The 14590-nt window shown below is 32.6% G+C and overlaps 1 protein-coding gene across 1 annotated transcript; it reads right to left on the bottom strand.

The window, feature by feature from the left end:
- Positions 1 to 90: 90 nt before the first annotated feature.
- On the bottom strand, positions 91 to 9136 carry LOC120182085 (cysteine-tryptophan domain-containing zinc finger protein 7-like). Its single transcript, XM_039187105.1, is given in 15 exon segments — positions 91 to 319; positions 484 to 564; positions 683 to 759; positions 855 to 1626; positions 2094 to 2242; positions 2922 to 3082; positions 3288 to 3430; positions 3517 to 5282; positions 5362 to 5795; positions 5978 to 6924; positions 6927 to 7133; positions 7260 to 7661; positions 7764 to 7891; positions 8001 to 8073; positions 8582 to 9136. Coding segments are annotated over 12 exon segments (4779 nt in total). The 5' UTR covers positions 8756 to 9136; the 3' UTR covers positions 91 to 319; positions 484 to 564; positions 683 to 759; positions 855 to 1431.
- Positions 9137 to 14590: the final 5454 nt, after the last annotated feature.

Here is a 14590-nt window from a genome sequence, read left to right as displayed (position 1 = left end):
TGCAAATTCGGCTGTTACATGCGAGTATAGGAGCCGAATGAGCTGGAAATCCCACCTAACTCCAATTTCATTCTACTTTGAATCCAAAAAACAATAATAAAAAAAACCCCAGTTTTATTGACAAATAGCTGAAACAGATGTCATTGCTATATACACAGAAGAAAAGCTGTGAGAAGTTCAAAATTTTGTTATAGAAACGACACCTGGAGATGCGTAGATAGTTTGCAATGAAATAAAGGTAAGGTTAAGTCCCCATTTTGCTACAATGTTTTGATCCACAACCAGCTTGCTTCTTATGCAACTGCGCGGCTTATTCAACCTGAAACCAAATAATATTGTATGTTTAGCATTCGTCAACGTGCCTAAATGCTTAACAAATAGATTCAAAGCAGTCCATTCTACAAACAAGATATCATATTTTTCAAATTTTAAATGCCAAGAAAATGAGCATTAGAACAATAACGACCAGTGAAAGAGTTTTACCTATCAGCATCAAGAAGGCCACCTTTAACATGATAGAATGATCTCCCACGGACAAAAATGCTTGCTACAATCCACAGACACCTACAAAAAAAATTATGTTTATGGTACATAAAAACATATACAGAAACAAAACAAGAACGTTGGAAACAATGGTAGGCCAAAGCAAATATTAAGCAATCACAAACAAAAACATACCAACCTTTAAAACCACCAATTTTTCCCCATATATTTTCTCCCAATCACAAGTATATACAATGACAGACTGCAACAGCTGACCTGCACAAATACGAATAACAAAGGTGAGACCTAAAACAGATAAATGGAAATGGAATAGGACAAGGTAAAAGGAAATGAATCCAAGCGTAGCAAACCTGCGACTGCCAACTACAATGCTCTGCTTCATAGTGTCTGAACTGAGAAAACAAGCGCTGCTGCATATTCCAGTATTGTGCTAAATAGGTCTCTAACTATTATAGCATGGATAAATTTATGTCAGGTGAACTAAAACAGCCGTTGGGGAACAATGAGCACAAAATTCTACCAATCCACCTCAATCTACAATTGTCATCTCCATATTTACACAATTATTTCTTCAAACACTTCTTTTTTAGTATAATTTATACAGCTTAGATCGATCTTGCATATAAACCTTATTAATCCTGTATCCTAAATACCATCTCAAGAAGGAAATTAAAGCTTGTTCCATGTCAGAAAGCAGTTGAAGCTTGTGAAAAAATGTACTGAAAATCCCAGATTTGTCTTGTATAGCACACATGTACAGTGAGTGTTAAAAAAGCCCTTGCAAGCTTGGAAAGTGTTCAAGATCAAAGCAGGAAGAAGTTGCCCACCCCTCTTCTTTGTCAGATCTAGATCTTCATAGCCTAGGATAAACCATCAAAACAAAATTTCCTGCCAGTACACAACCATCCTTACCGACCAGATTTTTCCTTAGTGGCTAATAGCTTCCATTGCCACTCGTATCAAACGTAGCACTCCCTCTACATCTTGGAAGCTAAAATCAAGAGCTTTCTTCACAGATGATATAGCCTCCCCACTTTTAGCCCCTTCCAAACTTGAACTGGCAGCCGCAAGAGTAGCTCGTGATTTCCTTGAAGCTTCCATTGCATGATTTACATCCTGTGTCTGCAAATCATTACATTTGAATTTAGTTAAGTCTCTAAACCCAAGTACCACAATAAAGAGCACGCAATAACATGAAATATTACACATAATAATAATAATAATAATAATAATAATAAGAATAATAATAATTTATCCAAAGAAGAAAGATAATACATGAAGTTGATTGAATAACCACAAAAGTCTGTTTAAATGTATAAAGCTGCTAGGACACGAACAATTTTGAACATAGAGCAACCAGAAGCCTTTAAGTCAAGGCATAGGGAGATAAAATGTTGAGAGAACGCCAGAACAGCTTATAGGGCATTAGGACAAAAAGAAAATTAGTTTTACTGATAAAGGTGTATATTAGCTTTGTCGGTTTGGGAGGAGGGAGGGGAGGATGTGTTGAAGAATGCTTTACCTCCTATGCTATGTAAAAATACATGAATTAGACTTTCAAAATTATATAAAAGGAAAGTTAGACTTACAAAATTCAGCAACCGAACAAAGTTAGGACGGTTTCGAGAAGAAATAACATAACTTTTGGCAATCTGGGAAGAACTAACACCTTTTGGAAAAGCAGCCTTGTCTGCTGATGTTGGTTGGTTGTTATCAACATCAGAAGCAAGAGACTCACCTGATATGAAACAACCACCGATGTCAAGAAAAGAAGTTAAAATAAACTCAGTTTGCCCCAATAAATGGGGTATTAACTAACATTAGTCATAAAGAATCTCCTGTCTACAAAGAAAATAATAAATAAAAATGGTGATTAAAAAGCTGTGGCCTGCAGGACACAGAGAGACTGATGAGCAGGCAAACTAGAAAATATCTATTTGAATGCATGCATACCAACAAGGCCGATCTCCATTTTGCAAAATCTAGTAAAAGTTGCACGTCAAATGCAAATTAGAACACTGATGATTTACAGGCTCATGTCCTCCACCTAAAACAGAAGAATAAATATAGATGTTTGTGTGAATGAAAGACAACCCAAAACAACATGAATAACAGATGGGCACTCCTGAAGATTCTCAGATATCAAGATGCCAAATAAAAAATTCACAGTCTCTAAAAGTAATCTAACCATCCATGCAGTACATTTAGTTTCAGCTATGCTTCTAACATGAGCTATGCTTCTAACATGCAATCGTCTAATGTGCAAGGGTCTTTTCACAAATAAAGCAACCAGAGATGATTGACTCTGTGCCCGATCACTGAGCGGTGGAAGGACCAGTAAAAATAATTTAATTTTATATACTACAGAGACCAACAGGAAGGGTTTCAGCCAGTATGATGATTGTTCTTTGAATTACCAGGAGGAATCATTTGTAAAGCTGCCTGCAACTCATGCCGATCTCTACTAGCATTGGCATGACAGGAATTGATAACTCTCATATAAGCCACCTCCATACACTTGTAGGCCAAAGAAGCAGCAGCCATTTCCTTCAATCTCTCATATTCATGGGCACAAAACCTAAATATTGATTGGTAAACAAACATTAATAAAATCAGGTACCACAAAAAACAAACCATCCCAAATAAAATGCAATAACAGAAGATTTCCATGTTACAGGAATTTTTTCAACTAATACAAGATCAAGCTCCAAGAAATGTATAACAACATAGGTTTACAAAAGCAAGATAATACCAACTAGAGCACCAAATAATATTTTACTTACTCGCATAGTTTTGCAGTGCTACTATAAATTTCCACATGTTTGATACTCTCATTGTTGCAAGATTCTAGTAGAGAAGCACTATGAAGAAACTTCAGTGCTGCCTGGAAGTAAAGTGCTGTGCTCTCCGCATTTGATCCAGAATTCTGAGGGAATGTTCAGAAGTTATAAAAAAATGCTAGAGGCTAGGGGAAAAACAAAATACAACAAGATCAAGAGAACAAGGAAAAACCTTCATACGATCAGCCAGGTGCTTTAGATCTTTAGCCTCCTTCAAGGCATTGGTAGCTGCCTGACTTGAGGAATCCTTTCTCATTGGACTAGGGGCACCAACATCCCCGATACGTCCACCTGCTGTAGTATGTCTAGAATTATTCTGCTGACTCCCACTTTGACAATCAGCTTTCTTTATTTGTCTCTGTACCTTGAGTGCATCATGAGCTTGAGACCCACCAGATCCATTTCCCTTTTGGGACCCAGAAAGGGCATTGGGATGACGAGTCAGCATCTCATTTTGAGTTCCTCCAGAGGGTGGTAGTGATAGTGATTTCCCTCTCTCAGAAGCAATTTCTGCATGATCAGCGTTTTTAGAGTGAAACCTCTTTGTATATTCTTCTTCTTGACCTCCAGTGGCAAGCAGTTTAGCATCTGACCGACCATTTGATTGATTCTCTCTTTTACCAATCTCACCAGACAATTTCCCCAAAGGTTCTTTATTTTCGACAAATCTTTTCTCAATTTCATTAGGTTTCACTCCAGTGCTCTCCAGAAATTGATTTCTACAGTCCCTAGGTTTCATGTCATATGAAGGCACATGATCTTGTTGTACATCAACAAAACCAGATTTAAAATTACAACTCTTGTCCTTTGACCGTGAAGACCCTTTGCCTGATTTTCTTGGATGAGAGACATTGGCAGTGCCATAGTCTTCCTCATCCTGGTGTTCATTTATTGTCGTTGATTTACCAGAAAATTGGACCTCTTGGCCTAAATAATCATCAGCGCCATTCACAAACTGCCATTTTCCGGTATCAGGGGAAGGTTTAATTGGTGCCTTAGCTTTACTACTACCTAATTGATCACCATCCTTATCCTGACTATCAAGTCGTGCTGCAGCTGAAGTATTTTCCTTCCTTACTGTCCCTGACTTGTCATTCTTACCATTATCTTCACCATCTGAACATCTTCTAGGACAATCTAAAGCAAAAAGGTCAGTATCACAGTACTCATCTTTCCCTGCAACGTTCCTTGTCAATGGAAGTTTATCAAGATTAGGAATTCTCATGGGAGATGAGGAAACTGATTCTACTGATGAGCCTTTTGTTTCATGGAAGCCAGGTTTTGATTTATTTGAACAAGAAACCTTAGATGAGCTTGAGGTAGAAGCTAAAGAAGGTTGGGCAGATCCCGAATCCCTTTTCATTGTTTTCAATGAATCCTTACCATCTAAGTCCCGTTGAGACAGAGAACTACCTAGATCTTGCCCACTTAGGTGCTTCTGTTTATGTTTACTATTTTTCTCTAGTTTCCCACTGCTTTTAGTAGCAGAAGAATCCTTCCCTCCAGATTTGGATACCCTGGCCTTCTTTTCCCTCCTGTTTTCATTCTCACAGAACTCTTCCTTCACAAAAATGCTGTTATCCTGGAGGGGATTACTCGCACGTTCATCATCTTTCCTCTTTCTTGAAGCTTCCACACCATCACAATTCATTGGATCCAATGGACCATCAGTTAAGGAAACCTGAACTTTATCCTTTAGTCTTTTGTCAGGGACCTGTTGCCCGTCCTTATCAGACTTTGAATCCTTATAAGAAAAAAGTTGATTGTGTTTAGGCTGATCCTTTCCCTCCAATGTGCTAGGCCCAACTTTGCCAGCATGGTCAAACATCCAATCTTCGTCAGCAAGATGCAAAGTTTCACCCTTAATTTTCTTGGAGGCCCTTAAAGAATCTTGATCAGGGATCCTTTTGCCTTTCATCTTTGAAGTTTTTGTATCACCTATTTGCATTTTTAAGAACAATAAGTATCAGCTTAAAAAGAAGTTTAAGTACAATAAGCATCAGCTTAAAAAGAATACCTCCATCACAACTGTGTTCAGACAATTTATGCTTCTCATTCTGATTAATTTTGTGTTTCTCAACAGGTAAATCACATTTAATTAGAGGCTTTAGAGCTGGCTCCCCAACAACAGGAGATCGAGACACATCAGTCAGGCTTCCAGATTGGACTGATAACTGCATGTTCTTCATAAAAATCGGCCCATCTTTATCTGTTGCATTTGATATTTCCTTTAAAGCATGTTTCTTCCATCCACCAGGGAGCATGGAATGTGAACCTAGCCTTAGTTGGTGTTGGTCAGCTTGCAGGGCATCAGATGAGGCTGATATAGGCATGATATTGACAGGATTACTTTGCAGATTAGTTTGACTCTCTACAGCAGGAACATGATACAATGCAAAAACAGCTTTTGTAGTTTCTTCCTCCTCAACACTGCAGCTATTCATTGCAGGCCTAAACATTTACATGACAAACAGTTTTGAAGATTTTAGCTAGGAAGAAGAGATCTCTTGCCATGATTTGTCACAAAGTTTAACCTATCAACATATGTGGTTCATGTTCAATCTAATAAAAATTTTACAGCCACTAATAACATTCAAAAAAAAAATTAGAAGGGGTGATGATAAAGAACTTACAGCCAGTTAAGCATGCTGCACAACCACTTCTCAGGTAAGTCAAACGGGTTTATGATTATTGGGAGAAGGCGCCACTTTTGGCATTTATCACAACAAACCCAATTTTCTTTTATCAATACAGGAGAAGCAGTTGCAAGGGAAGTTCCAGAAACATTCTTATCAGCAGAGTTAGAATGTGCACCCATAGTTGCTCTGGGGCACGATCCAGTTGCAAATACACTTACACCCTCAATTTTCTTACCACTTAGTCTATCACCACGTCCATTGTTTATGGCCGATGTGCTTTTTTCAATCTTATCAGCTATCTTCGGCCGATCTTTAGAAAGAATTTCCAAAGAATTTGCTTGGTTCTCTTCTTGTTCTGATTCTCCGATATCTCCAAAGACATCTCTATACATATCTTCAGCCTTTTGAAATGAACTCTCAAGTTTTTTGCCCCCTATTTCCTTTTTGTTAGTATCACTGTTCACATAAACAGTCTGCTTATTATTCGGCAACAAAGACGAACCCACCCTCGAGCTTTCTTTTGCTCCCTCGGCATCTAAACCACCATTACTGTGACTACCTTTCGATTTTCTTTTTCCACCAGACGAGGCATGCTCCCTTGCAGAAGGCAACTTCATATTGGCTTGCTCATGCGTAACTCTCTGGATGGCCTGATTGGGAGGATCTACCACTTCACTATCTAGAGCTTTGCTACCTTTGAGGGTATTAGCGTCAGCTTTGACAGAATAATAAGTTTTTTCTGCATTATTATACCCACATTTTTTCACACAACCTGAAATATCACCCAAAGGACTTGTCTTTTGTTCCTCCAAAACCTTTCGAGCTAAGCCAGCCCTTGGACTCTCCAGGCCAATCTCTTGGACAAATCTTGACTCCACCAACTCCTCAGCTACATCATCGATATCTACTTCCTTCTTTGACACAGCACCAATGTCATTCCTCATTTCCCTGTTATTGTTACTCTTCCTTTCTGCAGGAAAATCATTTTTCCCCACCGACTTCGCTTTCTTGCCTCCAACAATATTTCATCACCATTTCCAGAATCAGATTCATTCTCTTTTGGAACTTTTTCCTTTACAATCAAGTTAAGAAGATGATCCGGGAGAGGTGATAGTAGTGCCTCGCCAGCTACTGGGAAGGAAGTCATAAACTGCTCAAAAAATTCAGGAAAAAATATATATTCAGATCATTTTAGCTGCATCAAATGCAAGAAGATATGAGAAAAGAAACATTATATTTATGAGGCGAATAACAAAATAGTAGATGAAGGATTTACTCGAAGAATACTGGTTGGAGATTCAAACAATGGCCCTTGAGTCTCTTGATACATCCCTTTACTTCCTGAAGGGCTCTCATCTAAGGAGGAAGATGGTGAGACATCAAGGCCAAGACCACTGTAGATTGCAGCATTCTTTTTTGTGGATAAGTTGTCTGACCCCACTTTGATTCGCACCTTCAATATTTTCTGGTCTGGCATATTGGCAGCTTTCTTGTTTGCAGGTTCGCACCTAGAGGCAAGCTCATCAGCACCACCAGGTGTTATGCTGACCACTTGTTCAATTGAATCATTCGCAGACGACGCCTTCAAAGCAGGGAGGGTTCCAAAATTTATAGGTGGTGGTCCAGCATTCCGTGTCTGTGAACCACTTGCCCAATACGTCGAGTTATGATGGACATCCTATATAATAAAACAAAGATAGAAAGATTCCTCACTCACATGAAGTAAACTATACTTCATGGGTGGGGGGGGGGATGAGACAAATTTGAGAAAAAATCTTACCTCCAATGCCATGCTTTTTGGAGATCTGGATGCATTGCAGCCCTGACTTGATGGGCTCTTTGGATGAGGCCAGCTAGGTGAACGTGTATAAGTCGGTAAGAATGATCCATAACCACCAAACTTTGCCCCTGCGGCGATGTCAAAAATCCCAAAACCATCAATTTAGATTTATAAACTCCAATTTATGGTTACTCTTGACGTCATAAGAACCATGATTCTCTTACTGTTTTGACTTACCCAGATTCTCTGCAGAAACTCCACCTTCAAAATCTTTTTGAAGATGTCCCAAAACATGTTGAATTTTCTCATCCTTCAAGCACATTACAGTAACCACGTATCAGTATATCACTAAATGATAACAAAACAAATGGAAGGAACTAAGAACAAGCATCAGACAAGTCACAAGTGATAAAACATAAAGTACTGCATTGTAGAGTTAGGGGCTAATCCTCTAGAAGCACTAGTAACTCCATATGCTAATGAATGTGCTTGAATCTTACTCTTCCTACTTCCAATTACAAAATCCCCAGTACAACAGTCAAGAGTACCAAATAATACTCCCAAGATTATAATAAAAAACTAAAATGCCAGTATTCCAGTTCATATATTATATTTCTAAAAGCAACACAATTAAGCAGTAAAGGCGTTTAAATTGAAGTTAAAATATCCAACATTACAATTAATCAGCATAACCACCTTAAACTTCGAAACTACAACCCAACGAAAAAAAAAGTCAACACAATATAATTCAACAAGGAAAGCTAAGGTAATCTAAGCTAAGCTAATCAGTTAAGGGGAAAAGAGCCAAATGTTCTTACTATGTAAGCGAGAGAAGATAAATCAGCCTTGGGATCAGTGGACGCATCATAATCATCGTTAATGTTATTATAGGAGCAAGCCTCTCCTTCCTCAAGCTCAGCCTCTTCCATTTTTCTTCCACCAAACTCTAACCCTAGCCCCTTCCTCGCATCGTTACTCCCTAATGAAATCATTCAACGAGAAAAATTCAAATAAAAAAGGGTAAATCTCACCCCCCCCAAAAAAAGTAATTACCAAGCTCGAAAACGTAATTTTCTTTTATTCCAAGGCCAAAGGTTTCTCCCAACCATTTTCCACGACACCTTAAAGCCCAGCAAAGGAAAGACGACTTTTTCCCTAATTTCGACCAAAACTCGATCACGAGCCTGAACACCTAACCGGAACTCCAAACGGTTTGATTTTCGAAAGGGGTCGCGATTCGAAGACAAGGATCTCTCGAGAATTTTAATGTTGATTTAGGGTTTCCGCGTTGAGATTCTTTGTTTTGTTTGTATTTGGGTGCGATCTCATTAGCTGGAATTTGATAGCACAGAGAAAGGGGAGAAAGAGAAGTACTCTCTCTGGTCTTTGGTGTACGCGGCAGCCGCTTTTTTATTTTTTATTTATTTCTGGTTTATTTTTTGCTTAAAATAAATTTGCATAAAATCAAAAAAAAAATAAACATAATGTAATAGATAGAAGTACGTTTATTTAATTTTTTTGTATAAAATATATATTCTCTAAAATATTACTATTACATATTTATTGTAATAATCCCATTCTGTTTAAAATATTTTTGTTTTTTTAATAAAATTAGATATATTTTGATTTGTAAAAATTAATTTATCTCAATGGTTAAAAAAATCATTATTGTTTCTAGAGGTCATAGATTCGAGCACCATCGATTACAACAGGGTAATTGAACATTCGTTATTAAATGGTTAAGAATATATAGAACAAATACTACTATGTAATATAAAATTAAAAAAAATTATATTTTGATTTTTATAAAATCATAACTTTTTTATTTTTATTCTCCTAAATTTAAAAAAAGTGTGAATTAAAATCCAATTATTAAAACTTTAAAGTAAATAATATACACAAACTATTAATTAAGATATAAGTTACTTTCATTGTTTTTGTTAAAAACATATCATAAAATATTTAAATTATAATTCATACTTACTATTCAAAATTCATATAGAAACTCAAAAAAAAAATAAACAAAGTATTACTATTATTTATAAACCAAAATTTTAGTTTTATACTAATTTTTCTTTTAAAATTAACTCATAAATTGATTTTTGAAAACATTATTTTTTTATTTTTGAAGATATCGAATATTTAATTCTAGTTCGAGTGATAGATAAAGACGTACTTTTTATTGAGATAGAATTAAATTAGTAATTTTTAAAGTATGAAAATAAAATCTTATTATTACTTTAACTTTTTAATTACATATTTTTAGAAACATTTTTACCATTTTCAGAAATTAAAAGGAATTGAAATTGTTTTCTATTAACAAAAGTAAATAAAGTTTATGCCTTCTCTTAGGGGATTAAGTTTGTTAATATTATGAATTTTCTTGGTAATCACAAAGTCCTACTTTTCATGGGTATTGTTTGGATAAACAGTGAAAAAAGAGAATGTGAGGAATTTAAGTTGAAAAGTGAGGTCCCTCACATCCAAACACGGCACATCATGAAAACTAGTGGAAGGCATTAAGATAAAGACTAGTTTGAATTGTCGTATCCCAACCGCCAATCAGATGCTTGCACAACACAACCATGTGTACAACTGTCTTCTTAAAATGTTTTAAATGAGAAGCATGGGAACCGAATCCGGTAATAACCAAGAACAAGGGGGCAACCGGGCAAGGGATATAAAAGATGATAATTTTTATATAGAGATTATAAAAAATAAAAAAATAAAATCACAAATAATCTCTAAATTATAGAGTATTATTTTTTAAGCCTCTAGATTATAAGATATTGTTTTATGTAGTTTTTATATTATTAAAAGTTACAAAATTATTCTTCGGTTATAGAGTATTACTTTATTGAGTATATTGACTATTAAAAGTTATAAAAATGTCATCTGACTATTCATTATGTTTCAAACTCGTTTTTTCGTTAAAAAATGATGGTATTCTGAGCGGAACGTTAACTTACTGATTGTGATTTTGATAAAATATGATCCCGAAATCTCAAGCGACTATCATATATCAGTCATCACACTAACGCCTAACTTAGACATCACCATTTTTAACGAAAAATTATGATTTTGGAACATAATGAATAATTAGGGGAATATTTTATAATTTTTAATAATTAAAGGACTTAATAAAATAACACTATATAATCTATAAACCATTTATGTAGAAAAATTACAACCAAGTTTACTAATGAATTGAGGGTAAAATTGATGTTCTTCTTGATCGTTATATATCTCATTTAAACATTTTATGTTATTAACATATGTTTTCCATCTTAAAAAAAATAGATCTGTCACTGCATCTAGTTGTAATAACTTTGATAAATTTTATTGTTCGGTTCCAATTTTAATTATATGCAATGAAAAAACTTCAATTTCTATTTCAAATATCTTTTTTAATAGTGGAATAAATTCTTTATTTAAACTGAAATCAATTGGATGTTCGATATTATGTGTAGCTGTTTTGTTTTGTTTTGTTTTTGTTGTTATGTTTTTTACTCATTTTTCTTTCAATTAAAACATGATGGCTCAAATATAAAATAAGTGGTCAAATATAATGTTTTTCACAAATTAATGTTTAAAATATTTTTTTAATCATTTAGGTACCTACTACTTTAGGTGTCTCGATTTTAAAGGCAGTTAAAAAAATCCATTAAGTGATACGTGTAGTGACAGGTGTCATAATTTGGTAATTTTGGAAATTTATTTAAAAACTTTGAAATATTTTATTTTCGGAAAAACTTTATTTTTTTCTAAAATGTAAAAAAAATGTGACCGACCATCCACTGATCGATTGTCACAACCCTTGATATCATCTCAAAACCAAAAATCATAAATCTGTACATTTCAATCTTTAATCCCTAAAATTCCAAATACTCAATCCCTTAAATTGTTTTGGTCGACCGCGATGATCGACTATTTAACTGAATGTGACAACCAATAATTTGACCATTTGGTCAATCGTTTAATGAAAATATAGAGAGGAAAACCATGGAAAAAGCATGGGAAAGAGAGGGGGTGAGACGTTGGTTGGGGAAAAGGTTTTTTTAATATTTTTTGAGAAAAATAAAAATTTCAAAATTCTAAGATTGTGATACATGTCATTTAATGAGGTTTTATAACAATTGTTATGGCTGAAATACCTAAAGTGATAATTTATAACGTTAGACACCTGAATGATTTAAAGAATAGTTTAAGCACACATTCGTGAAAAACGTTATAGTTTGGACACTTCTTTTATACTTAAGACAAGCATGACGTGTGCCAATTTTTATGAGAAAAAATATCACGCTAAATAAATTAAAAATAAGAAGAAAAAACTCTCTAATCAAATTGTGACACGTTTTATCATTTGATTAGATGATTAAATTTATTAAAGTGAATTGAAATTATCACGACCGGTGATTTGATTGACACATTTAAATAATTATGTGATCTAATTGATAAATTTTCAAATTGATGATCAAAATAATATATATATATATATATATATATAACAACTAAGTAGTTATACTAATAGTTTATTCTTTATATCATTAGTAGATTTTTTATAAATGGTCTTAAGGTTATAATAATTATGTTTAAATACTTTTAAAACCATTAAAGTAAATAAATATAATATTTATATATATCGTTATTTTAATAGTTTATAAAATTATTTTTAATAATATGTCAAGTAACTCACCGAGAGGTCCTAATAAAATAAATAAATATTATTATTTTTAAAAGTCATGAGATCATACAATTATGTTTATAATATGTACATTTATTGTTAATAAATTTAAAAAATGTAAATAAATTATATCCGTTATTACATCAATTATTTAAAAAAATATGTCAAATAATAATTTTGAACTAAAATTTGGTGGTTTCGCTTGAACGAAGTACAAGGATATACGGGTAATTTCAGTTTTTAAACAAGTGTCGGTTACTTGTTTTACCCTACAAGCGTAAAACATCCGCTAGAAAGTTTTACAAAACACTCTTAACAAACAGTTAAAAAAATACTATTAGTTTTGTTATTATTTAAATAATAAAATAAATAAAAAATTACTTAAAATATTATTATTTTAATATAAAATATTAATATTTTTTAATATTTTTGGTAAAGTGCCTAACAATAACAAAATCGGTAGAAAAAATAACAAAATCGGTAAAGTACCAAATAATAATAAAACTGGTAGAAATAATAATATTTCTGGTAAAATTTTATCGGTTTTTTATTTAAATAATAAAAAAACTGATAATACATTTTTTTAACAGTATATTAAGACTGCCGCACGTGATAATTTTCCGGATCCGCTAGACACAACAAAACAACAGGAATGAAAGTGGAATATTATAGGTGAAATTAAAAATTTTGGTCCCTCTACTGTAAATATAATAAATTTAAATTTTGAGTTTATATTTTAATTAGACGTTATTTATTTCTTTACTCTTATAATGTTATGTATTTAATCCAAAATATAATTCAGTTAACTATTTTTTGCTAAAATACTGATATGATTTTAAAAGATAAATTTCTTATACCCTAAAAGAATTCAAACGTGAACTTTTTATTATAAAAAAATTAATTATAATATAGTGATTGAAAACAAAATCTGATCTACAACATGTATAGACTGATTTTTTTTTTATTTCAAATACTCACTATTGTACTAACTAATCATGTATTAATTAATCATTATAAGACCAATACATGATGAAATTTAAGCTCTAAAAAATAAAATAAAAAATCGCATAATTTACACAAAATTAAATTCAAACATTAAGATTGTAAAGGGCTTGGGATATATATTTTTGGGTATACGAATTTCATAATTTTCTTAAATTCGTACTTAAACTCCTTAATCTCATATTGATACTCAATCTTAGAAAACTTATCAAATTGATAAAAAAAAATTTGACTTGATATCATATATTTAATATGATATACTATGAATTAATCGATCAATTGATAAGATACAAGTGATTTTATCTAAAAATATATCAACATTAATTATCACTCTAAGAAAAATTTCAAGTTTAAATAATAAATCATTTGTTTATTAAATTTATTCATAAATAGGGTTAATTTCATGGATGATCACTTATGTTTGTGTTTTGTCTACTTTTAGTCATTAATTTTAAAAAAATAAGATATGATTACTTTCATTTTTATTTAGTTAATATATAGTCACTTTCTTTTTTATTCAATTAAGATATGATTACCTCGAGTTAACTACTGTTAACAACAATTAAATATTTTGATATAATCACAGATTTGATAATTATTATTTATATATTCTCTCAATTTAATTATACTTTTAATAAATTAAAATAAATTTAATCCTTAAATCGAATGATGTCACATGTCATGCAAAGACCATTGTTTGGTCTAAAGTAGACAATATGGTGTATATATTTTGTATCTTTGTGTATAAATACTTTAATTCATAATATTTTATGTATATTAACTTAAAAATATTTTTTATAAACTTATTAAATATATTTTATTATTAACTTTATTTAAAACTTTTTATTTATTTATTTTCATTTACAAATATATATTTTATGTTAAAATTTATTAAAAGTATGATTAAATTGCGAGAGCATGTAAATAATAGGGACCAAATATGTGATTATAATAACTATCACGTTACATATTATATTAATTGTTAACAGTAGTTAACTCGTGATGATCATGTTTTAATTAAATAAAAACGAAGGTGACCATATCATATTTTTTTGAAACTAGTGACCAAAAATAAATAAAACATAGACATAAGTGATCATTCGTATAGTTAACCCTAATAAATAAGCGAAGCTAAAGAAGG

This window comes from Hibiscus syriacus, unplaced genomic scaffold (assembly GCF_006381635.1).
Source record: "Hibiscus syriacus cultivar Baekdansim isolate YM2019G1 unplaced genomic scaffold, ASM638163v2 tig00112614_pilon, whole genome shotgun sequence".
Taxonomy (NCBI): Eukaryota; Viridiplantae; Streptophyta; class Magnoliopsida; order Malvales; family Malvaceae; genus Hibiscus; species Hibiscus syriacus.
The sequence above is the reverse complement of the archived record's forward strand: the minus strand, read 5'-3'. Positions and strand labels throughout refer to the sequence as shown.